This window comes from Drosophila mojavensis, unplaced genomic scaffold (assembly GCF_018153725.1).
Source record: "Drosophila mojavensis isolate 15081-1352.22 unplaced genomic scaffold, ASM1815372v1 contig_72, whole genome shotgun sequence".
NCBI lineage: Eukaryota > Metazoa > Arthropoda > Insecta > Diptera > Drosophilidae > Drosophila > Drosophila mojavensis.
This window is the reverse complement of record NW_025318897.1, coordinates 1136054-1162330: the sequence shown is the minus strand read 5'-3', so window position 1 is coordinate 1162330 and position 26277 is coordinate 1136054. Positions and strand designations below refer to the sequence as shown.

General features: G+C 37.0%; 1 protein-coding gene across 7 annotated transcripts in view; it reads left to right on the top strand.

Moving 5' to 3' along the window:
• The first annotated feature begins 3442 nt into the window (after positions 1 to 3442).
• Positions 3443 to 26277, top strand: part of LOC6586690 (leucine-rich repeat flightless-interacting protein 2) — an 89048-nt gene continuing 66213 nt past the window's right edge. For 2 of the 7 annotated variants that reach the window (XM_032733367.2, XM_044009326.1), the window contains exons 1-2: positions 3445 to 3606; positions 19205 to 19409. In XM_032733367.2, the coding sequence (XP_032589258.1) occupies positions 19323 to 19409 (87 nt within the window). In that variant the 5' untranslated portion in view covers positions 3445 to 3606; positions 19205 to 19322. Of the gene's footprint in view, positions 3607 to 6020; positions 6240 to 19204; positions 19410 to 26277 lie in introns of those variants that run through there. The other 5 variants (XM_044009323.1, XM_032733370.2, XM_015160267.3 and 2 more) reach the window with 5 other exon arrangements.

The following is a 26277-nucleotide window of genomic DNA, read 5'->3' as shown; positions in this document are numbered from 1 at the left end:
ACTTCTCAGATCCAGCCTAGAAAAGTATTTTGCCTCTCGAAGCTTGGTCATAAACATGTCGAATGTTGGCAGTGGGTGATTCTCTCTTGAGATGGCTAGATTCGCTCTTCGCATATCCAGACATAGCCTTATTTCTCCGTTCCCTTTAAATGCAACTACCACTGGCGAAATCCATGGGCTCGATCCACGAACTGGTTCTATGATATCTTGCTGCACAGCCTGGTTTATCCTTTCTGCGATTTGGTCCTCTAACGCAGTCGGGAATCTGCGCATTGGCTGCTGCACTGGTCTCACATTGTGGTCAATGGCCAGTCTCACAGGTGATGCTTTCCATTTGGGAAAACGTGTGTGAGCTTCCACTCTATATACGTTTAAGCCAAGTTTTAGGACGTTGAGTTGCACGGCTGTGTCTCGACCCAGTAACGATTGTCTCCCACTTTCGATTACATAACATGTAGCAATCATCTCTGGTCTTTCTTGAAGTCTAATTGGGGCTTCAAAGACGTTAACCACTCTCATCGTCTCGTCCGACGCATAAGCTTTGAACTGGGTAGCCGAAGTGGTGCTAATATTAAACACCGTCGCATGTTTACAATTCAATCGCAGCCAATCGCCGTGGCTTATCAGGTTGTACCGCGATCCTGAGTCAATGATCATCTGCAGCTGGGATCCCCCAACTAGGCATGGCACGGTTTCTTCCCCTCCTGGTTCGCTAATCACTTTAAAACAGTTTGACCAACCCTGGCCGCTCTGACTTATAGTCTCTTCCTCATCGATGGCGTGCACGTGGGACTGCGAGGTTCGCGGTCGCTTGCATTGATACTCATATAGTGTGCTACGCTGCCTCTTTAATGTGGTTTTGCACATACGAGCATAATGTCAGAACTGGGAACACTTATTACATTTCGATTTCCTTGCCGGGCATGCCATATTCCGTTCATCATGGTCTTCTGCTCCACACCGGCCACACACGACACCTCCTTTGTCTTGTCTCCTTGACTGAACCGCGATTTTCTTTACAATCTCGGTATCCGGCGGGATCAGCATTGCCTCTGACTCCTGGTTCACTTGTTCTTCAATGGCTTCAGCTCCGATTCCAGTAGCTTCTTTTTAAACGTGGCCTTAGCCCAGGCATCAATTATTTTATCAGCAATGCAGATCTCCTGGATTTCAATCTTGGTTGTTCCGAACGAGCACTTGCTGGCTTGTTGTCTTAGACGCAACAAGGACTCGGCAAACCACTCACCTTGACGAGGCGTCATGCTGCGAAACATGTGTCTCTCGAAAACTGCGTTACGTTGCGGTGAAAAGTATTCATTCAGTTTATCCACCAGTGGAGTAAATACGTCATTTTCGATGTTCGCATCGTATGGCACCAACGCGCCTGGAAGACTGTACACTACCTCTTGTAGCTGTGGTCCCCCTAGATGGAGTAATTTGTTTCGCTTTTTGACTACTGACGAAATTTCTTCTGTGTCTACGTAGATATGAAATGACCGTAGCCACTTCTCCCACTCATTGCGCCACAACGATTTTTCTATGCTCGCGCACAGAAATGTTTTAATTTCCGTCATTCTACCGATCTGTTTTAGCTTGCACTTTTCTTTTTATTTTATATATATATGTATAGATATAAATGTTATTTTTCTTTTTTCGTGTCCAGCCTCTGACTTTCCAGATTATTTATTTGGCTTGCACTTTTTGTGCCCAGCCTCTGATTTGGTTTGCAAATATTTTTGCGTTCTTTCTTTAATCAGCTTGCACGGCTGTTTGTTTTGCCTTGCTCAGCTGTTTTTTCTCTTTTTGGCTTGTCTTAGAGTCGCCTTTGCACTCTCTCAACTCAGCTTACGTATGCACGTATTATTATTACAATGCTTTTTTTTTTTTTTTATCTTTTTTTTTTTTTGTTTATGGTGGTGCTCTGTGGAGTGCTGGATGGGTAAATTCGTATTTAGCCTCACTTTTTTTCCAATTGGTAGGCCGCGTTTTCTTTATGGTCTCTTCTTTTTTTCTTGCGTTTTCACCTCGTCGCCAATGTATTAACCCGTGTTTGCCCGGGTTTAAGTAAACACAGTTATCGGTTAGTTAATTTGCAAAGTAATATTTATTTATTCACGCGTCGTTTACAATGATCAGCCACGCTCGCTGGCAAGAAGAATAGAAGTAGCAAAAGGAACAAAAGTAACAACAATAATAAAGCTCACATACGAAAGCTCATTCCGTGGCTTGTGCCGCGGATCTTTCTGTGTGTGGATCGTCTTCCACAGAAAGCTCTCTTGGTACGCGTCTCCACACACACATTAGCACGGTTATGCGCTCAAATTCCCTTCCTCACTCTCTCACTCTCTTTATACTCTCTCTCTCTCTCTCTCTCTCTCTCTATGGTCTCTCAAATAGCAGCAGCGCACAGAAATTGAAAATTGTTCGCGACGATCCCAGCTCTTTCCTTTTGAGTGAAGGGGAAATCATAAAAGCGTTTGTCACGCTCATGCAAAAAAATGTAAGCGTTTCGATGGTTATTCGTGGGAAGGGTATGAAAGCGTTGATACGCATAAAGAATATGATTTCACGACGGGCAAGCACACACACACTTGCAGTCTCTGGAAACATGTGTGAGCATTTGTGGCTTGTGTGCGTAACATTTGCTGCCTAAGCAAATTGTAATGTCCAAAATTTACCGTTGATCGACCTTTGAGGGAGCACATACATTTGGATACATATGTGTATGTATGTATGAGATGGAATGATAATTGTCTCGCAATTTACTAGTTTGTCAATTTTGTATGCTTTGAATTGTAGAGTGACTGTCAAATGAGCCTTTATGACTTTATCAGTAATTTTGTCAATAATTAATATAATATAATATAATAATTAATAATTTAATTTGGAAAAAAATCTCCACACTTTACTAATTGTTGGTGCCATAATTACGCTTCGCTTTCCAACTTTTACGCGCCAATGTTGCTTATAGCGATGCGATTTTTTGAGCAAATCATCGACTGTCTCGATATTCAAAACCCATTTTGCGATACAATTAAATCGTGAATTGAAAGAAAATAATCGATTATTGTGTATCAAATGATTAATCTTTCCATCACTAATCGCAGAACAATTATAAGAATTGTTTTTCTGCATAAATTGATTATCGGTAATATTAATTCGTCCTTTTTGTTTATGCGACTTAATTTTTCTGATCCGTCGCGAGTAACTAGACACTATCGTTCGCTTCATTTACCTGTGTACTATAGGGATTATTCTTTGCACAGTGCGTTTCATGTCCTATATGTTAATTATAATAAATATTGTCACGTATGTTTAGTGGTTAATGCATTCTCTCAGATATGATTCATTACTCTTCATTAAAAATCAACGCTATCTATACGAAGCAGCATTGAAATATACACTTATGCTGACTATGTATAATCGTGACAGTAGATAGGTCGGGTACGCAGTTTTACGATGATTGAGTATTTTATTTCTTTCCCATGTACTAAAAAATTTTTTTAATCCATTTACCAAATGAGTAAAATAAGGCTGTAAGCTTAACGTGAAGAAATACTAAGTTCATTCATTGAGTTCTGTGAATATTTAATTAAATCTAAATATGTATGTGAAGTATGCGTTGTGCTGCAACAGTGTAGCTATGAAACACAGTTGCTCAAAGCCTTTTTGATTCAGCACCATAAAAATTTAAGTGCAAGATGATAGTCCAATGTTTTAAGTTAAGTTTTTGTTCTTCACTAGTTTCATCCCCTATCGCGGTATTAAAACTTAATTGTAATAAACTTATCAATAATTAGTATTTGGTTGTGGGTTCAACGAAAAATCGGACAAGACTTATTTAGTTAAGTGTGTTAAGTGTGTTAAGTTTTCATATTTTTACTCATTCACGAAAGTGAAATGAACATTGGTTTCTTGCATGTCCGTTTTTCTGCCCGTCCGTCTGTCCGTATGAACGAATTATTTTTCGGCGCTATTGAAGCTAGAGACTTGAAATTTAGAACACACTCGTCAATTTATTAAGTGTTAAGATTTTTCCGATCCGACCACTAGGGCGTGGCAAATAGTATAATGCATATTAGTTGAAATATTAAACAAGTAAGAAAGCTCTTGTAGAGACTGCTCGACCACGAGATCCCCTGAACTAGAGGTGGGCACGGGCCGCCCACAGTCAAAACTTCAAAATTTTATCCGTACCCGAAAGCAAAAAAATTTTTCATAACCGCAAGAAACACTTACAAAAAATGTAACTCTCAAAAATTACAACAATCAAAAATAACAACAATTTAACTCTTAAAAATTACAATATAATTTGCAGAAATATTACATGTTTTTATATAAAACAAGTAAGAAATTTTAACAAAAACCGAAATTGTATAAATTGCATATAAGCATACATTAAGACTCTAACAATAAAAGTGTAGAAGATATAATTTTATAATTTTTTTTCCTAGGTCCGTGTATATCACGCGCATATCAAGTTTTTCTTTATATATCGATAACTACTCCCTATATTTTATTATCGATCTAAAACCGTATCGAAAGCTAGTTATTTAATTATATCTCCTACACCTTTCGAGCTATAGCTTGCAAATTTTAAATGTAGACTTATATGTATTTTATATAATTTCGATTTTTGTTGTAATTTACCCCCCACCTCTATATCCACCCACACCTTTGTAAAAGGCGTATTTCAAGTACTAGAGACTTGTGCTTTGGAATGTACATACATTTTCACCATATAATTACGCCCTGAAACTTTCATTAAGATTGTACGTATAGAAATTAAATTATTCAACAAATAAATTCTTATAATGTTACTACACTACAGCGCAGCCCAAGCGCAGTCTTTGTTTACTGCGCAGTTAGCAGAGCGCGTTCTAATACGTACATGTGTATGTATATGTGTCGAAAAGAAGTGCAGAGTGATGAGAATATCAGATTAAAGGGTTCAGGGTATCTCCTAGCGAGCAGTCTCGACTAGAGTCTTCTTACTTGTTTTTTTTTGTTGATTTTTATCCAAAAGGTCTTGAAATTCATGATTCAAATTTGTCGGAGAGTTTTCAAGTCTCGCGTCCTCAATTGAATGATTTTGCATATCATAAATTTTAACCATCATGCTTTTGACGGTCTCCAAAATATGATTTTTCGGGTAAAACGGGTTGAGCGGCGTAACCCGCACCCGCACCCAACCCGAAACTCGATTTTTCAGCCCATACCCACGGGTAACCGCGGGTGCCCACGGGTACCCGATAAAAACCCGGCCCGTACCCACCTCTACCCTGAACCCTTCGACCAATAGCTATTTCAATCATTTTTCACGTCTTTCTGCTTACACAAGACACACACACACGCATAAACACACACACAGACAAACACATACACCCACACATACCCAAACACATATGTACGTGCACTTGCCAAATATGTTGATGAGGGGGTGTATATATGGGTGGGGGGTACATTTTAACGAAACCCGAAATTGTATAAAATGCATATAAATATACATACTGTAGCTCCAAGGATGTAGGAGATATAATTTTATAACTGATTTTCGATAAGGTTTTTCATTGATAAAAAAAAAAGAACGGGATGTGTTATCGATTTTTAGTGATAAACTCGATATCCGCGCTGTAAATACGGACATTTAAAAAAAATTGAAGTCTCTAACTCTTATATCTTCTGAAAACGATGCGTTCATACATACGGACAGACGGACGACTCAACTCGTCGCCCTGATCAAGAATATATATACTTTGTGGGGTCTGCCACGCCTCCTTCTGCCATACATTTCATACATACATTTCAACAAAACCATTGTACCCTGATTTCCCATTTTCAATGGGTTAAGGGTATAAAAACATAAAAAATAGAAAAATATAGAAAAAATGGGTAAAACCTATATTTAATATTTGGTATCTAACGCTTTAGTTTTAATAACGGCTGATAAGAGGTTTGGCATCGAAAAAAAAATGTTTTTGAGTAATGTCTTTCCTAATTTTCTGCCATTCTTCAAGAAGAGTTTTTTTTCGGTCGGTTTTGTTCTGGGTTTGCCCGTTTTGAGATACTCCTATCCATCATTCCCACAAGTGTTCAATTTGGAGATTGTTGTGGGTACAGTAGCACATGGACTGAGTTATATGCTTCCCACATTTTGACGATATGCACAGAATGCTTAGAGTCGTCATGTTGAAATGCGAACGAGCTTGGTAGTTGTAGCTTTTCGGCATTTTTTTAAGGTAAGTCTTTCGAAATATTTAGATACAAATGTCAATTATACAGTCTACAAATACCAACTCGCCCACGCTTGATGCAGACATGCAACCCCAGACCATCACCCCACAACCACCATGCTTAACTCTTGGCGTAATATTGTTTTTGTCAAATTCAGTATTCTGCTTTCTCCAAAAAGTTTGGCGCTCATCCGATCAAAATATATTGAATTTGATCAGATGACTTGCTAACATATTTCTCAGCGTAATCCAAATGTGACTTTTTATAACCATCTATGATGCACGGTTTTCGTCTACCAGCAAGCGCTTTGTCTTTGGCCTCGTGCAGTACTCTTGTGTATCGTAATCGGGTGCACATCATTCCCTATATAATTTTTAACCCTAGCGGCAATCTGTGTTTATGATGTTTTGGGATTTGTGTATTTCTAACGATTCTCATGCAAACTCTTTACTTTTTAGGGCTCTGCTGACACTTTCGCGAGATATGACTATACGACATTATTGCTGCACCTCCCTAGCAAGCGTTCTGGTCGAAATTGTTGTGTTCCCATTAACTTTCCTGGCCAGAATAATCTCTGACCTATCTATTAACGCCTAAAGTCGTCCAGTTGAACGCTTTGGCTCCAGTGTTTCATTGTTCTCTGCGCGGTTTGAAATATTCTAAACATTTCTGCAATCTCCGAGACCGATTTTCCTATGGAGTGGTTTTAATAAACCAATTGAATCATGTCAAATGACAATAGATTTACTGGCATTTTAAAAGTATCCAGAGTTTGTAGAGATTTAATCGATTCTTACAAAATATGACGAAATTCTTCAGAGTATAGCATAAGCCACAGCTGTGCACATTGAAAACGCTAAAAACAACGGTAAAGTGAATTTAGTAATAATAAGATATAAAGAATAACATGTGTGCAAACACTTTCGTGTCACTTGAATTTGAATATGTTATTAGTGTCATTATTTTGTTGTATACCCTGAACCCATTGAAAATGGGAAATCAAGGTATAATAATGGTTTTGTTGAAATTATGTAACAGGCAGAAAGGAGGCGTGGCAGACCCCACAAAGGAAATACACTGCGCATCATCAGGTTAGCGCCCCCCTTTACATTCAACCTCAAAGCTAAATAAAAGCTAAACCATCTTCATCTTACATTTTTTATACTCATTCACGAAAGTGAATCAGTATATTGGTTTTGTGCAATGTCCGTCTTGCTGTCCGTCCGTCCGTCTGTCTGTCTGTCCGTATGAACGCAATCTATTTCGGCGCTATTGCAGCTAGAGACTTGAAATTTGGAACACATACTCGTGTATATCTCCGATTTATAAAGATCCGCCCGCTAGGGGCGTGGCAAATCGGAAAATGCGTTTTCCGATATACCAGAAATCATGTTAGTTAAAGAGCTAGAGAGCTGAAATTTGGTATGTGGGTCCGCGTCGACCACCCAAGATCACGAGCTATGGCGGACATATCTCCGCTCATTAGGGGCGTGGCAAATCGGACCTGAAGATATAGTGATTTTTTAAATTCTGCTATATTTTGAACACTGTTGATGCTAGAGACCTCAAATTTTGTATATATACTCGGCCTGATCACTCAAGACCAAAAAGTTTTGTCGGATATATGTCCGCCCACAGGGGGCGTGGCAAACCGCAAAAGTTTATATCTCCTAAAGTATAATAGCTAGAAGCTTCAAATTTAGATAGTTAAGTTACCAGTAACCTCCTCTATCGATGACCCAAAAATAATGTTTACGCCTCTTGAGGGGCGTGGCATATCGAAAAATACCCTGTAATTTTCACATTTTTTTAAGTAAGCATTCAAACTTCAGTCAGGGTACCATTATCACGTTCTAAGAACTGACCAAAAATGAGGTGTCTACGCCCAGTAGGGGCGTGGCGAATCGGAAAAACCTGTATATTCTACAGTATTAGAGCGAAACTTAACTGCTAAACTGTTGATGGGATGTGAATGAGTATTCCGCAGTCGGTAACGCCCGACTGCAACGTTCTTGTTTAATATTGTACTACATCTATTTCTTTTTAAAATAAAAAACAATGGCTACTGTAACAATAGGGAATATTTTTTAATATATATATATATTTTTTTTGTAAAATGTACAAAAAAAATGTAACAAAAATTTGGTCATCCAATTAGCGCCCTCTGCGATAAATTCAATTTATTTAAGTTAATGACCAAAAATAACACCTTTATATTAAGCTATTATTATTATACTCATTCACGAAAGTGAAATGAGTATATTGGTTTTGTGCAAAGTCCGTCTTGCTGTCCGTCCGTTTGTCCGTATGAATGCAATCTATTTCGGCGCTATTGAAGCTAGAGATATTGCTACCTATACCAATGCCACACCACCCGCCCGCCGCCACGGCTTGGCAACCGCTCCAAATAATGTTCTTCCATGAGTAGGTCATGAAAATATTAATTATATGTATCAGTTCCTTCCAAATTAAATTTTTCTCATCAGAAAAGACAACATGCTGCCATTGGGTAGATCACGCCATTTTCGCCCGGGCAAAATTTTTAATGGGAAATCAGGGTATGTTTTGATGAAATGTATATAACAGGCAGAAGGAGGCGTGGCAGACCCCACAAAGTACATATATATATTCTTGATCAGGGCGAGTTGAGTTGAGCTGTCCGTCTGTCTGTCTGTCCATCTGTCAGTATGTTTGAACGCGTCGATTTCAGAAGATATAAGAGCTAGAAACTTCAAATTTTTTTTAAAATGTCCGTAATTACAGCGCGCATATCAAGTTTATCATTAAAAATCGATAACTCATCCCGATATTTTTTTATCGATAAAAAACCTTATCGAAAACCAGCTATAAAATTATATCTCCTATACCTTTATTGCTAGAGTCTCCAAATTTTTTATGTATGCATATATGCAATTTATGCAATTTCGGTTTTTGTTAAAATTTACTTTTTTAAAAAGCGTATTTCAAATACTAGAGATTTGTGCTTTGGCAAATACATGCATATCCATGTTATAATCATCGTACATCCACAAAAAAAGTTATTAAACAATTAAGTTCTTGTGCTTTAGCAAATCGTATGTCCACAAAAAAAGTTATTAAACAATTAAGTTCTTATAGTAAGCGCACACTGCAGCCCGTCCATATGTATGAACGCGTCGATCTCAGAAGATATGAGAGCTAGAGACTTGACCACCCCAATATCCAGCCCCACACCCTTACCTTTGTAAAAGGCGTATTTCGAATACTAGCAACTTGTGCTTTGGAATGTACATACATTTGAATATTATGCTTATGTTCTGAAAGTTTCATTACGATTGTACGTCTAGAAATTAAATTATTCAACAAATAAATTTTTATAACGCTGCCCACACTGCAGCTCAGCCCAAGCGCAGTAGCTGCTTACTGCGCAGTTAGCAGAGCGCGTTCTAATATGTTCGTGTGTGTGTGTATGTGTGCCGAAAAGAAGTGCAGAGTGATTAGAATATCAGATTAGAGAGTTCAGGGTATCTCCTAGTCGAGCAGTCTCGACTAGAGTCTTACTTGTTTTATTTCTGTCTCTTTAAGTAATTAACTTTCTTAATTACTCTTTGGACCGTTGATAAGCTCGTCTTAACACCGGTTTTATCCCTAATCTTGGTAGTCGATTCACAGGAACTCGAAACTTCCTTAGCTAATGCTCTTCTATCTGCTTCTGAAATCACTTGATTATTGCAGCTTATATACTTGTTTCCATAGTTTTTCTTATTTTTAAGAAAATTGCCAATTGGTTTTCTGTTTTTTCCTGTCTTTGCAATTTTATGGTAGTATAGTCCAGATTCAAAGTATGCCTAAATATTTCATTTTTTTAATCAAAGATAAAACTGTTTCTTTACCTATACTATAAATATATTGAGTACTTTTACCTTCACAAGAAATTTGGTAAGTGTAATTGCCAAAATAAGCAAGATAACTGCATTTTCATTTGAGGCGCTAATCTGATGACGCAAAAAAGTGCACGCATTCTTTGTGAAAATAAGGAATAGAAAATAAAACATAAGACAAGATATGAGAGACGTCTTATATGATGATAATAAAATCAAAACAAAAACTAAGAAGTTGCGTGCAATAGGTAAAGAAAAAAAAGTAAAACAATATGAGTGTAAGGAGGGCGCTAGCCTGATGACGCGCAGTACATATTCTTGATCAGTGCGACGAGCTGAGTCGCAAATGCATGTATATCCATATTATAATCATAATCTAAGTTTCATGAAGATAGCCCACCCACAAGAAAAGTTATTACACAATTGATTTCCCAAAGTAAGCTACCACTGCAGCCAATGCGTGTTTATGCGTCGTATGTCTGTGTGTGTCTGCACGTGCGAATAATTATTGAAATCGCAGTTACTCGTAGGGCTTAGGGGATCTCGTAGTCGGGCAGTCTCGACTAGAGCTTTCTTTTTTTTTCCCCCATGAAAAAACATTTTTGTGTCAAACTGTGTGTATCCACTTTTGCTCGTTTTAATCTTTTTTTTTTTTAACTATTTACGATATTTAATATTTTGTTCAAGGACCTTTAGTTTTAATCACACTAGCAATGCGCTTAGGCATACTTTCCAATTTTTCAATAGGGCATGTAGAATTTCGTTCCACGCTACCTAGATCCTACAGCAAATCTCCTCAATCCAATTTGGTGGTATATCCAAATTTAAGAGCCCTTTTTTAACCAAAGTCTATAAATTGTTAATGCGGTTGATGTCTGGACTTTGTTTAGGATGCTCCATTATCAAAAATTTTGGAATGTCCAGCCAATTCTAGACGATTTTCGCTTTGTGCTTGGGGTTATTGTCCTTCTGAAACACGATTTCTTCCTCGGGAGACGCACTATTATCCACAAAATTGTGTAGGTGCGTCTTCAAAATATACAGATAGTCGTCCTTCTTCATAAGTTCATCGATCTTAACCAGCCCATGGTCCACCATGTGAAGCAGCCCCATACCATCAGGCACCCTCCACTATGCTTTATGGTCATCTTAACCTTTGACTATTCAAAGAGTTTCGTATCTTCTTCACTCAGAAGGGAAGAATAACGATCGTCGTGAACGCACATAGAGGGAGAGAGCATGGGATGATAGAAAGAGTAAATGAAAGAAAGAAAGAGAGCAAAAATAGTGATTGACATATAAAAAATATGGTCATGTATTTTTGAGCGCACGCAGCGCACTGAATTTAGTGTGCCTTATTTTTCACTGCTCGGGTCACAAGTGACCGAGCCGAGCAATAATGGAGAAGAAAATAAATGCAAAAACTCGAGTAACTCGATGCCTTACGCTTTGGCATCTTTTTCATACCAGTTTCAGGCTTCATTTATTCTCGCTCAATTTACTTAAGGTCGTATGCTATGACGACTAAAGCGAACTTCAACTCAAACTCACTCGAAATATTTTTTTTGCCTATAACTCACTCATTAACTAATACGAGCTCTCCCATTTCGATAATTATAGTTTTTTTACTTTTGTAAACCAAATAATAATTAAACGGTAATTGTGCTAATTAACTCTGCTGATTAGTTCAAAGTGACATGGGTTAGTAAGCTCACACATGCGTGTTTATGTGTACATGCCAATGTGTGTTGTGTAAGCAGAAGGACGTGAAGAATTATTTAAATATCAAATCTTCCAAGGGCTCAGGGAATTTTGAAGGGTTAAGGGTTAAATAGGAAACTAGGAATTCGAAAAAATCGTTCACACAATACTAAGTTGAAGTAGGTACACACAAGTGTTGTCAATTTTTGTTGAGCAAAAAAAGTTTTTTTGGTGGGAAGATACTTTAAAAAAAGCCGAAATTTTGTGAAAAAAATCGGGAAAAAGCTGATGTTTTTTGCTTTGATTTGATTGATATTTAAATATATTTTTAACAACTTATAATCATGGCATAATTTCTTCAACCACCGCAAGCCGTATCTGTGAAGTTGTTTGATGTATATTTTTTATCTGATCTTGATCTGACGAAAAATTTTACCCACTTGCGCAAAGAAAGCAATGCAAAATGGGCCAAGTTCCTAAATTTCTTATTTCCTATCGAATCCTTAAAAAAAAACACGTGTCTCAACCCAAAACTTTGTAGCGTCTTGAGTAGTTTCCTACTGAATTGGGTGAATGTTTTTATATTGGTGTTCAATACTTTGAATGTTCTCCAAAAATATATATGAATGAAAATGAACATTTTTCACTATTTACAAATTTGTCCTTTAACACATAAATTCTTGTGCTACACGCTATCAAAAGAGTTGCATACATTTTTTAATTGCTTTATAAGCTCTGTTAAAAAATCTTTTCATTTCATTTACATAGAATAAAAAGTTCGATATTGTTGTTCACAATAAGTTATTCTGAAATATATATAAATCATATTCTAGTTTAGTTAGTTCCATATTATTACCGCTTGGTTCGTTCATTGAAAATTGAATTACTGAACTATTTCGTTTTAATTCAACTACAATGAAGAAAACTTCATTCTTCATTGGAATTATCCCTACAAAATACGAAAATATACGCTTAATAAATAAAAAGCGGAAAGCAAATTATTCATTAAACAAGTAAGTAGGCTCCAGTCGAGACTGCTCGACTAGGAGATACCCTGAACCCTCCAAGCTGATATTCTACGCATATACCCATCCACACGCACGTATATTACGCGCTCTGCTGACTGCGCTGCGTAGTCAGAAATACGTTTTTTACACAATGGTGGCGAAGGGAACGTTCTATCCAAAATCTATAAATTACAAAATAGCTATTAACTATGTATACAACGCAATTGAAGTCTCCAGGTCTAAAAGTGTTCAAATTAGGCTGAAAAACCAAAGTCGATTTTTTGATTATTCTCGATAAAAAAGTTATCGAATGAGTTATCAAAAAATAAGATAAACTTGTACTGCCTATGGTATACACAAATGATATCCCATAAGTGTGAGCAGCTCACAAGATCTACCAAATGCAAATGCTGGGCTTTAAAATTCTACACGCAGCAAGAGCTTCGCACACAGGCGTACAAATGCTCATAGTAATTGTAGCAAGGGATAGTGGGTGTGAATGCTCGTCGCGAAAACATTTTCTTTATGCGCAGCAACGCTTTCATAACCTTGCCAAAAATAATGATAAAAACACATTTTTGCACGAGCATGGCAAACGGTTTGAAGCGCTCGGAATACTCTTCACTGAGAAGGGAAGACATGGGTTCTTGCTGTGAAGAAATTTCAATTTTTGTGATCTGCTGCTTGTGCTCACATGCATACATACATGTAAATATTTGATAGAGCAGAGAGCGTCGAGAGAGAGAGAGAGCAAGGGAAACATTGAGCCTAGCGGTGAATTTTGTTTAACAGTCGACCATCTCGGTCGAGCGCGTGAAGTGAAGTGAACCTAAAAGCGAGCAGCCGAGCAAATTCGAAGTTGTGTGCGACGCAACGCTCAAAAAAAAGTGTGCAAAACGCTTTACACTACGTGTCCGGTCTATGTGTTCTATGGTTAGTGGTACAGATTAAGTAATTATGTCAGTCACATATCGAGTTTGTTTCAAATAATCGGTAGCTATTTTCGTTTTAGTGTTATCGATTGAAACATCGAAATCCACCTTAATAAATTGTATCTCGCGCTGCGTAGAATTATTGGAATATCAATTCTGTTAAGGGGCTTAGAGAAACCTGTAGTCGAGCAGTCCCCACTTGTTATACCCTGAACCCACTGAAAATGGGAAATCAGGGTATAATGGTTTTGTTGAAATTTACGTAGAAGGAGGCGTGGCAGACCCCACAAAGTATATATATTCTTGATCAGGGCGACGAGCTGAGTTGATTTAGCCCTGTCCGTTTGTCCGTATGTTTGAACGCGTCGATTTCAGAAGATTTAAGAGCTAGAGACTTTTAATTTTTGTTAAATGATAAATATATGATAAATAAATGATAAATATATACAGCGCGGATGTCGAGTTTGCTTTTAAAATTCGAATTAGAAACATTCAAGTTCAAGTCAGATGCCACTATAGGTAATTCTGAATGATTTTTCATTTTGACACCCTGAACCCATTGAAAATGAGTTTTGTTAAAAGTATGTAACAGGCAGAAGGAGTCGTGACAGACCGTATGTCTGTCCGTCCGTCCGTCCGTCCCTCCGTATGTATGAACGCGTCGATCTCAGAAGATATAAGAGCTAGAGACTTGAAATTTTTTTTTTTCAAACTTCTTCTAGAACATTCTTAGAATCACATCAGCTGTTAGTTTGGTTTTGTTTTGCTAGATGACGCTGCAGCATTGAATCTTTTTCAGTTTTGCCAGCGCAGCTTCCAAAAGTGAGGTGGTGTAGTGAGTAGGTGCGTGACGCTCGAACGAGAGGTCTCGAGTTCGAATCCGAGCGCGCAACTGACGGTAATTTTTTTAATTGTTTCAAAATATTTTTATATTTTATTAAATGAGTTTTGTATTTCATTTATATTTTTAAATACATCGAAATTGAAATTTTAGCCATACTAAATGGGCATTTTTATTAGTTTGGTTCAGGGAGTATCTAGTCGAGCATTCTCGACTAGAGTTTTCTTACTTGTTTTATATATATAATATGTTTATTGACACTTGCAGTAACTTTATGCATATTTTTAACGAAATATTTAATGCTCAAATTATTGTATATATGTACTGTCGACTCTCGTTAATCTTCGAATTATCAAGGTTTTTTATTTAAGTGCTTATATTTTATATATTCGTAATGTACTTATGTTCAAATAAATTAATCTTTGAAAAGAACTCATTTCTACGGGTTTGCTTCGAAACATATTGCAGCTGCTCAGACTTTTCAATAATTTTTTTATGGAGAATAAGTAACTGGTATACTGTTTCATCAGTTTCGTTTTGTAGATAATAGTTTTGTAAGTTATGCGTTACACGCAACCACACACAACAGAGAAAAGTAGCTTCAGGGGAGTCCAAAATTAAAATTTAAAGATCTTACTAACACGTCAAGAACCTTCGAAAATTTAAATTGGCGAGTATTTGACGTCGTCTTAGCAATGATTTTCTAGTTCGAATTACCGAGTGCATAAAATGTAAGGGAATAATTCGAAATATAAAGAGATTTTGTAGAAGACTCGTGATTACTTTTAATTAATGAGAGGTTCGAAATATCGCAGTGTAGAAATAACGAGAGTCCACTGTATATCCTAATACTAGGAAGCAACTCCGTCATTAATACTCGGTCTACAAAACGATTTTACAATAAAGTTTAACTCTGCGTGAACCAGGAAACAAATTAAGTTGTTTCCAGCGTTTGCTACAGGGCACTCATAACAATGAAACTTATTTTAAAACAAGAAAGAAGGCTCTAGTCGAGACTGCCCGACTACGAGATCCCCTGAACCACTCGAGCAACTGATATTACAATAATTATTCGCGCATGCACACACACATGCACATACACAGACATACACAGACATACGCACGCACGCATAAACACGCATTGGCTGCAGTGATGGCTTACTATGGGAACTTAATTGCTTAATAGCTTTTGTAGTAGATGAACTCTCTTCATTAAATGAATATAATATAGATATGCATGTATTTGCCAAAGCACAAGTCTCTAGTACTTGAAATACGCCTTTTACAAATGTTAGAGTCAGGGGGGAATATAGGGGTGGGGGTAAATTTTGACAAAAATGGAAATTCTATAATGTATATGTATATGAATCTATATTTAAATATAGCTTTAAAGATGTAGTAGATAATAATATATTACTGCTTTTTCGTTAATGCTTTTCATCGATAACAAAATAATGGGGTACGTTATCGATTTTTAGAGCAAAATGATATGCGCGTGGTACACATGGACCTAGGAAAAAAATTTCAAGTCTCTAGCTCTTATATCTTCTGAGATCCACGAGCTCAAACATACGGACAGACGGACCGACGACAGAGCTAAATCGACTCAGCTCGTCGCCCTGGTCAAGAATATATATACTTTGTGGGGTCTGCCACGCCTCCTTCTCCCTGTTACATACATTTCAAGAAAACCATTATACCTTGATTTCCCATATTCCATGGGTTCAGGGTATAAATATAGTTAATTAAATTATGTATCTATTTACAAATGACGTTTAGCTTCATTTAACTCACGAAAGCGTTCAGGGCAAAGCTGAAATTCTGTACCTGATGTTACAATTATATGATGATCGATAAAAAATTATATGTCCAACTCTACTAGAAAAATTTTGGTATATTTTGAGCTCTATCACTGACCAGAGAACACATAGACTAGACATGTAGAACAAACTTTTTCAACACCGAAAAAATGCGCTGAGCAGACCGGACAACTTCGTATTTGGTCGGCTCGGTCTTCTGAGGCTCAAGCAGTGAAAATAAGGCAAGACAAAATCAGTGTGCTGCGACTGCTGCCACGAAATGCACGCATTACTAAATGAAGCACGGCTATGCGCTCTTTTTCCCTTACACACTCTCTCCCTCTCTTTATGCTCTCTCTCTCTCTCTATATGGGCTCTCAAATAGCAGCAGCGCACAGAAATTGAATATTGTTCGCGACGATCCCAGCTCTTTCCTCTTGAGTGAAGGGTATACCGAAATCATAAAAGCATTTGTCACGCTCATGCAAACAAAATGTAAGCGTTTCGATGGTTATTCGTGGGAAGGGTATGAAAGCGTTGATACGCATAAACAATATTATTTCGCGACGGGCAAGTACACACACACTTGTAGTCCCTTGCTACATGTATGAGCATTTGTGACCTGCGTGCGTTACTCTAGCTGCTTGTAGCAATTTTAAAGCCCAGCATTTGCATTTGGTCGGTCTTACGGACTGTCATAACCACTTTAAACAGATGTACTATGTATGAACATACATACATATGTACATAAGTACATTTATATATTATTATTGCTAATCATGTTTATAAATGTGTTTATATCCGTAAAATTATTTTATACACATTTTTAACCGAAAAAATTATCGTAAAACACTACTAACTTTATTAAATGCTTTGCAATATATGAAATACACATTTCATATTATACTCAAGCTTTACTCATTATTGTCAAAAATTTCTAATTAAGTCATAATGGCCCATTTGATAGTCACCCTACGATTCAAATCATACAAAATTTACAAACTACTAAATCCGGAGACAATTAGCTTGCCATCCCATACAAGCATACACATACACAAATGTATGTATGCATGTGCTCACTTCACAAGGCAGACCAACGGTAAATTTTGGGCTTTACAATTTGCACAGCCTGTTCTCCACAGAAAGAATACATTTTCGCGACGAGCATGCACACACACATTTACATCCTTGCTACGTGTATGTGCTTTTGTGTGCGTGCGTCGCGAAACTCAATTCTTTCTCAGTATTTTCGTCTATTATCAGCCGTTGGTCTGCCTTGTGAAGTGAGCACATGCATACATACATTTGTGTATGTGTATGCTTGTATGGGATGGCAAGCTAATTGTCTCCGGATTTAGTAGTTTGTAAATTTTGTATGATTTGAATCGTAGGGTGACTATCAAATGGGCCATTATGACTTAATTAGAAATTTTTGACAATAATGAGTAAAGCTTGAGTATAATATGAAATGTGTATTTCATATATTGCAAAGCATTTAATAAAGTTAGTAGTGTTTTACGATAATTTTTTCGGTTAAAAATGTGTATAAAATAATTTTACGGATATAAACACATTTATAAACATGATTAGCAATAATAATATATAAATGTACTTATGTACATATGTATGTATGTTCATACATAGTACATCTGTGTAAAGTGGTTATGACAGTCCGTAAGACCGGCCAAATGCAAATGCTGGGCTTTAAAATTGCTACAAGCAGCAAGAGTAACGCACGCAGGTCACAAATGCTCATACATGTAGCAAGGGACTACAAGTGTGTGTGTACTTGCCCGTCGCGAAATAATATTGTTTATGCGTATCAACGCTTTCATACCCTTCCCACGAATAACCATCGAAACGCTTACATTTTGTTTGCATGAGCGTGACAAATGCTTTTATGATTTCGGTATACCCTTCACTCAAGAGGAAAGAGCTGGGATCGTCGCGAACAATATTCAATTTCTGTGCGCTGCTGCTATTTGAGAGACCATATAGAGAGAGAGAGAGAGCATAAAGAGAGGGAGAGAGTGAGTAAGGGAAAAAGAGGGCTATGCGCTTCATTTAGTAATGCGTGCATTTCGTGGCAGCAGTCGCAGCACACTGATTTTGTTGTGCCTTATTTTCACTGCTTGAGCCTCAGAAGACCGAGCCGACCAAATACGAAGTTGTCCGGTCCGCTCAGCGCATTTTTTCGGTGTTGAAAAAGTTTGTTCTACATGTCTAGTCTATGTGTTCTCTGGTCAGTGGCTCTATTGATGCTAGAGACATTCAATTTTAAATATATATTCAGGTTGACAGTTTAAACCACTAACCAGACAGCATATAGACTAGATATGTAGAATACATTTTTGCAACACCAAAAAATCTGTCTAGTAGGTACCAATCAACTTCGTATTCGCTCGGCTCGGTATTTGCTGGCTCGGGTAGTGAAAGATAGCACGACGAAATCAGTGCGCTACAAGCACGCAAACAAAATGGTCCCGCTGTAAGCGCTCTGCGTGTTTTGTCCTACTCTCTTTCACACTCTATTTCTCTCTTCTCTCTCTCTCTCTCTTTCATTACCCATCGTGCTATCTTTCATTACCCATATTCCATATTCATTCACATATTCCATATTATTCATATTAGAGCTAGAAATTCAAAATTTAACGACTGAATTGATGGTAGCGTCCTCTATCGACCTGCTCAAGAATGTATATGTATATATACCGATTGTAAGTGTAGCAAATCGGAAAATAGCCGTGAATGAGCATCCTTTCCTACTTAACTTCTTACAATATATATACATATATAATATCTTTTGTTTTTTTTTTTTTTTTTTTAATAGGCGAATATATTTCTGGATTTGGCTTATCAATACTTAAATTCCATTTACATAGTTAAGCTTGGTTTTGTGGTTAATGTGAGCTAAACTGGATAATCATTTGTAAATAATTTTATATGCGATGGACAGTACTAATGCAACCGGACGGCGGCGAAACAATATATGCGTTAATGTCGAGGATAACGCGCTGGATCAGATAACAAAAGAGGTATGTAATGTAAAATGTAATTAAGTTTGTGAGCACTTCACAAGGCCGACCAACTGCAAATGTTGGGATTTACAAGGAAGGCACTGTGAGTGTCGTGAAATATGTACATACATGCAGTGTTGCCAGATTAGCTATTTAATAGCATTGCTATTAGCTATAAATATAGCTATTTTACAAACGAATATTTTGAATTGGATTTTAGTATTTAAAGCAAAAAAAAAAAAAAAAACATTTTTCGATTAAGTCCCAAATTGTACGTAATGATCTGAGCGATACTACCACCACGATTATTATACCATCACTAGTTGTGAATTTACACCATCGCTAATTCTTCTTGGCACGCTTCTTGGCATTAATTGTATGTGATGGATAAAAAATATAAGCAGAAATTTCGTGATTCCTGGAAAACAATCACTGAATTTAAGGATTGGATTAAGGAGGATGAGTCGGACAACACGCCGGCGTATTGTATATACTGCAAATGCAGTGTTTTTGCCAAATTTCACGACAAAAACCAAAACTGCGGTTGGCGCCTTTGGGCAAAAAAACAAAATTGTTTTCGAGCCATTGGCAACTACTAAAAGTGCGAAGGAGGAGGCGGCATTATGTTTGTACGTTGCAGAGCACACTGCAATTTCCTCGATTGACCACCTAACGCGAGTATTTAACAGTAGCAACGCTGCTCTGCAAATCAAGCTGGCCCGAACTAAATGCACCAGCATTTTAACAAACGTATATAATACATATATAAAATATAATTCTGATGATGATTTGGATGTGGACCAAATTGTATCATTATTAAATAACATTTAAAAATAAAATTTTAAGTAAATGCATAATGCATAAATGTTTCTGCTATTTTGTAAGCTATTTTAAAATTTGTTTAGCTATTTTCAGCTATTTTTTAGAGACGATTTTGCTATTTTTATGTCTCAAAACCTGGGAACACTGCATACATGTATGTACATCACATACATTTTAACAAATATCGACATTTTTAAAAACATGTATCTACATATATCACTAACCAAACAACACATAGACTAGACATGTGGAACAAACTTTTTCAACACCGAAAAATCTGTCTAGTAGCTACCAACAACTTCGTATTCGCTCGGCTCTTCACTTTTAGGTTCAGGCTACTAAACTATACGAAAGCACAAGCTTCATGCGCTCGACCGAGATGGTCAAATGTTGAATAAAAGATGCCTTTATGCCCATTTTTGTTCTTGCTCTCTCGCTCTCTCTTTGCTCTCTCAAATATGTATATGTATGTATGCATGTGAGCACCAGCAGCAGCTCACGAAAATTGAAAATTCTTCCCGTTAGACTGCCGTGTCTTCCCTTCTGTGTGAAGAGTATTCCGAACTCTTCAAACCGTTTACCAAGCTCGTACAAAATGTTTGAGTTTTCGTTATTAGGGAAGGGTATGAAAGCGTTGGTGCGCATAAAGAAAATGTTTTCGCGATGAGCAAGCACACACACACTCTCGCTTGCTACATGTACTATGAGCATTTGTATGCCTCTGTGCGAAGCTCTTGCCGCCTGTAGCAACTTTTTAAGTCCAGCATTTGCATTTGGTCGATCTTGTGAAGTGCTCACATATGTACATATGTATGTATGTATATACATTTGATTGTGTGTACGCATGGGATGTGCTGCTCACAATTATGGGATATCACTTGTAGAAGCATTTATAGCCTGTGTGCCTTTACATGTGCGTGTGTGTATATTTTTGTTTTCTATGCATGGGAGATGAACATTGGCGTGTGACTACTTAAACTTTTAATGGTGTGAACGATTTTGTGTTTTAATTGAAGAGGCGCGCTTATATTTAAATAGCTGATTAATTAAGTTTTTTTTACTTGCATGCACCTGCATATGTATGTACATATATGAACGGGTGCTAGGGATCGAAAATCGCATCCCATTTTGCCCACTGAGCTTAATCAGGTACTATATTTCAGAGCTTGCAAATGAGAGTTGAGCGTTTTTTCGTTTATTCTCTTTCTCGCATCATACCCAAAAAAAAATTGTGTAGACACGTCTCTCTCTGAGCGTCACTCTCTTTTTTCTTTAGCATCTGTTTCGCTCAGACGCAATGCGATCACTCATTCGTGTGACGCTCTCACATGAGTGTCGCGTAAAACTAACACGATTTTCCCTCACACAAAGCTTCTCAGCAAAAAACACTTTGACTAACAAACTCAGCAGAAAATGTTTTTGCCTTCGTGTGCATGTAAATACACGCATACATACATACAAAAAGAACGCAGCAATCGCGCGTGATTACCCATACAAACGCAACTTACCGTTACTTCTTTAACTCAAGCAAACGATCAGTGTTTGACTTGAGGAAACGAAAACAGAAACAACTATCTCCCTCAGAGCGCGAGAGAGCTAAGCCAGACGCGACAAAAACACTTTCTGTCTGAGTTTTTTTGACTGTGTCACTGAAAGACACTTTTTTGCAGACAACGAAAAAGTGTTAACAGTTTTTTGCAAGCTATGCTATATTTCTTTAAAAATGCATTCTGACAGGCAAACCCACAATCATTGAAATAAAATCAGGTGCTTAAAGATAAGCGCAACTTACCCGCCAGTCACTATACCACACACATATGTTTATGTGTATGAGTTACTCGCCGGCCACAGTGCCACAGAGTATTGGGAGGAGCACTTGTTACTTTAGTTAGTCAGCTATTTATATATAAGCGCGCCTCTTCAATTAAACCCAAAAATCGTTCACACCATTCTAAGTTGAGGGAGGCACACGCCAATGTTCATCTCCCATGCATACAAACAAACACATACACACACGCACATGTAAAGGCACACAGGCATACAAATGCTTCTACAAGTTATATCCCATAATTGTAAGCATCGTATCCCATACATACACACAATCAAATGTCTATACATACATACATATGTACATATGTATGTGAGCACTTCATAAGGTCGATCGACTGGCAATTTTGGGCTTTACAAGAAGGAGGCGTGGCAGACCCAACAAAGTATATATATTCTTGATCAGGGTGAGGAGCTGAGTCGATTTTGCCCTGTCCGTCCGTCTGTCCGTCCGTCCGCTTGTTCGTATGTATGAACGCGTCGATTTCAGAAGATATAAGAGCTAGAGACCTCATTTTTTTTCAGTGCGGATATCGAGTTTATCACAAAAAATCGATAATTCATCCCGTTATTTTTTATCGATTAAAAACCGTATCGAAAATTAGTTTTAAAATTATATCACCTACATCTTTGGAGCTACCGTTTGAATGTATATTTATATGCATTTTATACAATTTCGATTTTTGTTAAAATGTACCTCTATATCCACACCCTCATCCACATATTTGTAAAAGACGTATTTCAAAGTCTAGAGACTTTTGCTTTGGAAAATGCATGCATATTCATGTTATAATCATAATCTGAATGTTTCATGAAAAAAGTACATCCACAAGAAAAGTTATTAAACAATTAAGCTCCCATAGTAAGCCACCACTGCAGCTAATGCGTGTTTATGCGTGCGTGCGTATGGCTGTGTATGCATGTGCGAATAATTATTGAAATATCAGTTGCTCGAGTGGTTCAGGGGATCTCGTAGTCAGGCAGTCTCGACTAGAGCTTTCTTACTTGTTATATTTATTTAATTTATGAAATAATATTAAACAGATGCCTTTTTAAAACAATTGTTTTTATAAATTGATGACTTCGATAGGCAAGCACACGATTATTATGGCAAAATAAATTACTTAAATATAAACGCGATTCTGCAATTTGAGCCCAAAATCGTTCACAACATTCTAAGTTGAGGTAAACCCACGCTCTTGTCCCATGCATACACACATGCACACAGGCATACAAATGCGCATAGTACAGTGTGTGTGTCCATGCTCGACACGAAAACAATTTCATTACGCGCACCACGCTATCATACCCATTTTGTACGAACTTGGCAAACGGTTTGAAGAGTTCAGTATACTCTTCGTTCCGAAGGGAAGAAACGGCAGTCTAACGCGAAAAAATTTCAATTTTTGTGAGCTGCTGCTTGTGCTCACATGCATACATACATATACATATTTGAGAGAGTAGAGAGCATCGAGAGTGAGAGAGAGCAAGACAAAAATTGAGCATAGAGCCATCTTATGTTCAACATCTGCCCATCTCGGTCGAGCGCATGAATCTAAATGATTGTGCTTTCGTATATTTTCGTAGCCCGAACCCTTGAAAAAGTTTATTCTACATGTCTAGTCTATGTGTTGTCTGGTTAGTGATAAAAGCCAGAGACTTTAATTTTTTGTTTTTAAATGATCGTATATGTAGCGCGGATATCGAGTTTATTTTCAGACTTCGAGAAATCATCCCGTAATGTTTATATCGATTAAAAACATCAAAAATCAAGTCAGATACCAGTATAACTAATTGTGAATGATCTGGCTTTTATACCCTGAACCCATTGAAAATGGGTATAATGGTTTTGTTAAAAGTATATAACAGGCAGAAGGAGGCGTGACAGGCCACACAAAGTATATATATTCTTGATCAGGGCTACGAGCTGAGTCGATTTGGCCCTGTCCATCTGTCTGTCCGTCCATTGGTTCTGTTCTGTTCTGTTTGATACTAATTCCAATTGATTCGAACCTATTGTTGATTTTTAAGAAAATGGTGTCAAGTCTGCCTTTGTTGTGGTGTTGTAGGTCTTGATCTTATTTTTGTTTCAGTCGAGATATGTTTTCTAGTCTCGTTGTTACGTATTGTTCTGGGGTCGTAGTCACAGTTCTACCAAAAAATACTTCTAAAGGTCGTCTATTCGTAACAAAGTGGAAAGTAAAGCTATACTCGTACACGGTTTTGTCTAGGAGGTTTTCGAAGTTTCTATGAACATTAGATCTCTTTAGAAGTATTATTTCTGATAAAGTAAAGTAAAATCTTTCTATTCGGCCGTTTACTGTGCTTTTGTATGGAGGGGTTTTATAAATTTCGATGACAAGCTTATCTTTGAGTATAAAAGTGATAGATGCGGAAACAGTGATTTTGCGTTATCAATTACTATAAACTTTGGTACGCCAAAATAAAATATTATGTTTTTTAAAGGTCTTCTATTGATTTTGATTTTATGTTTATAGCTTGTGCCAATTTGGAAAACTTGTCTATTGCTGTGAATACTAACATTCCTTCTGTTGAGTAGATGTCAACGTGAATATTGTGCCAGGGTATTCTGGAATTGGGGTTGCTTTAATTTGGGAATCGATTGGATGCCTATCTCTGTGCAGATTTCACATTGTTTTAAAATGGTGGCTATTTTACTTTTCATTTTTGGGAAATAGAATTTAGAAGATATCTGAATTTTGTTTTCGCCTGCATTACGGTTGGTTCTATTATGAATTTTTAGGATGTCTTCATCCTGATCTGATTCCCTGATAAAATCGGTAACTCTAATTCGGGTAAATCTTTTTTTGTAGTTCTTAAAATGTTTTGGATTATTGATATAGATGACTTTTAGGAATATTTTTTAATGTAAAATACTTATAGTCATTTTGAATGCATTATTATTATTATTTTTTTTTTTTTTGTAAAGTAAGTATAAATAAGAGAAAACCAATATCATAAGGGCGGCTAGGGAAGGCGTAGTCAGATTGGTCTGAAACTTAGATATATTTTCAATAATCTAGCTTTAAAGCTTTAATTTTCGTCAAAAAATCGGCTCGCTGGCCCAATGTGCATTGGTTGGGTTGCTTTCTATTCCCTTATATGATGCTACGAACATTAAGAATTCTACTTTAGTTTTAAAAAATTCGCATTTGTCTAATTGGCATTTAATATTGGCATCGTATAGAGTTTTGAAAATGGAGTTGAGATAGATAAATCATCATCATCGATGTAAATGTAAAAAATTTTACCAATGTGTTGCCTAAATATGTCATCTAGAGTACGCTGGAAGATAGATGGCTCGATTTTAAGATCAACAGGGAGTCGTGTAAACTCATATTTTCCATTGTTTATGGAGAAGGCAGTTTTTTCAATGTCTGATTCTTATAAAAGGATTTGGTGAATCCACATTTCAGATCTAGTACTGAGAAAAATTAGTTTTTACCCAATTTGGAAAGTACATCATTGATTTCCGGTATGGGATATTTATCAGCTATTGTGACTGAACCTGTGGTCTATGACTACTTGGTATTTCTTTTTTCCAGAACCGTCTAGCTTCTTTGAAACAACCCAAGCGAGTTATTTATAAAGGGATCTGGATGATCTGATAATACCATCTTATAGCATTTTTTGAATTTGTGTGTCTACTTGCTATTTCAAAGACATTGCTTCAGATTCCGGCTCTAATATTTGTGACGTATGTAAGTTCTTCATTAGGGCCGGAAAATAGTCTAGAATAGAGATTTATCAGCTTATCAAGCTCTTTTATGTGTCAATCTGTCATGTGGCTTGCTCGAATATTAAGGTTATTGAAAGAGTGAAGCAGTTTTTCTTAAATTGAATTCTTATGGAGTTTCTAATAAGTATTAAATTTGTATTGGTATGAATGAGTTGTTTTAACGTGTCATTACCTAGGACTCCATCGAACGACTTTAAGTTTGGTAAAAGCAAGAATTTTATGTAAACGTCTGTTATCCCAAACAAATTGTTCATTTTATGATGAGTTACTGAATTTAATGGGTTTTCGTTCTGAATTGGGTTGGATACTAAGGATGATTGGATGTAATTATTGTTGGATACTGTATCTATTAGAATATATAAAATTTTGTCATTGTTAACTCGGTTTCCAAATAGGAAAGTGCATAATTTCTTATTTAAACAAGTAAGAAAGCTCTAGTCGAGACTGCTCGACTACGAGATCCCCTGAACCCTTGGA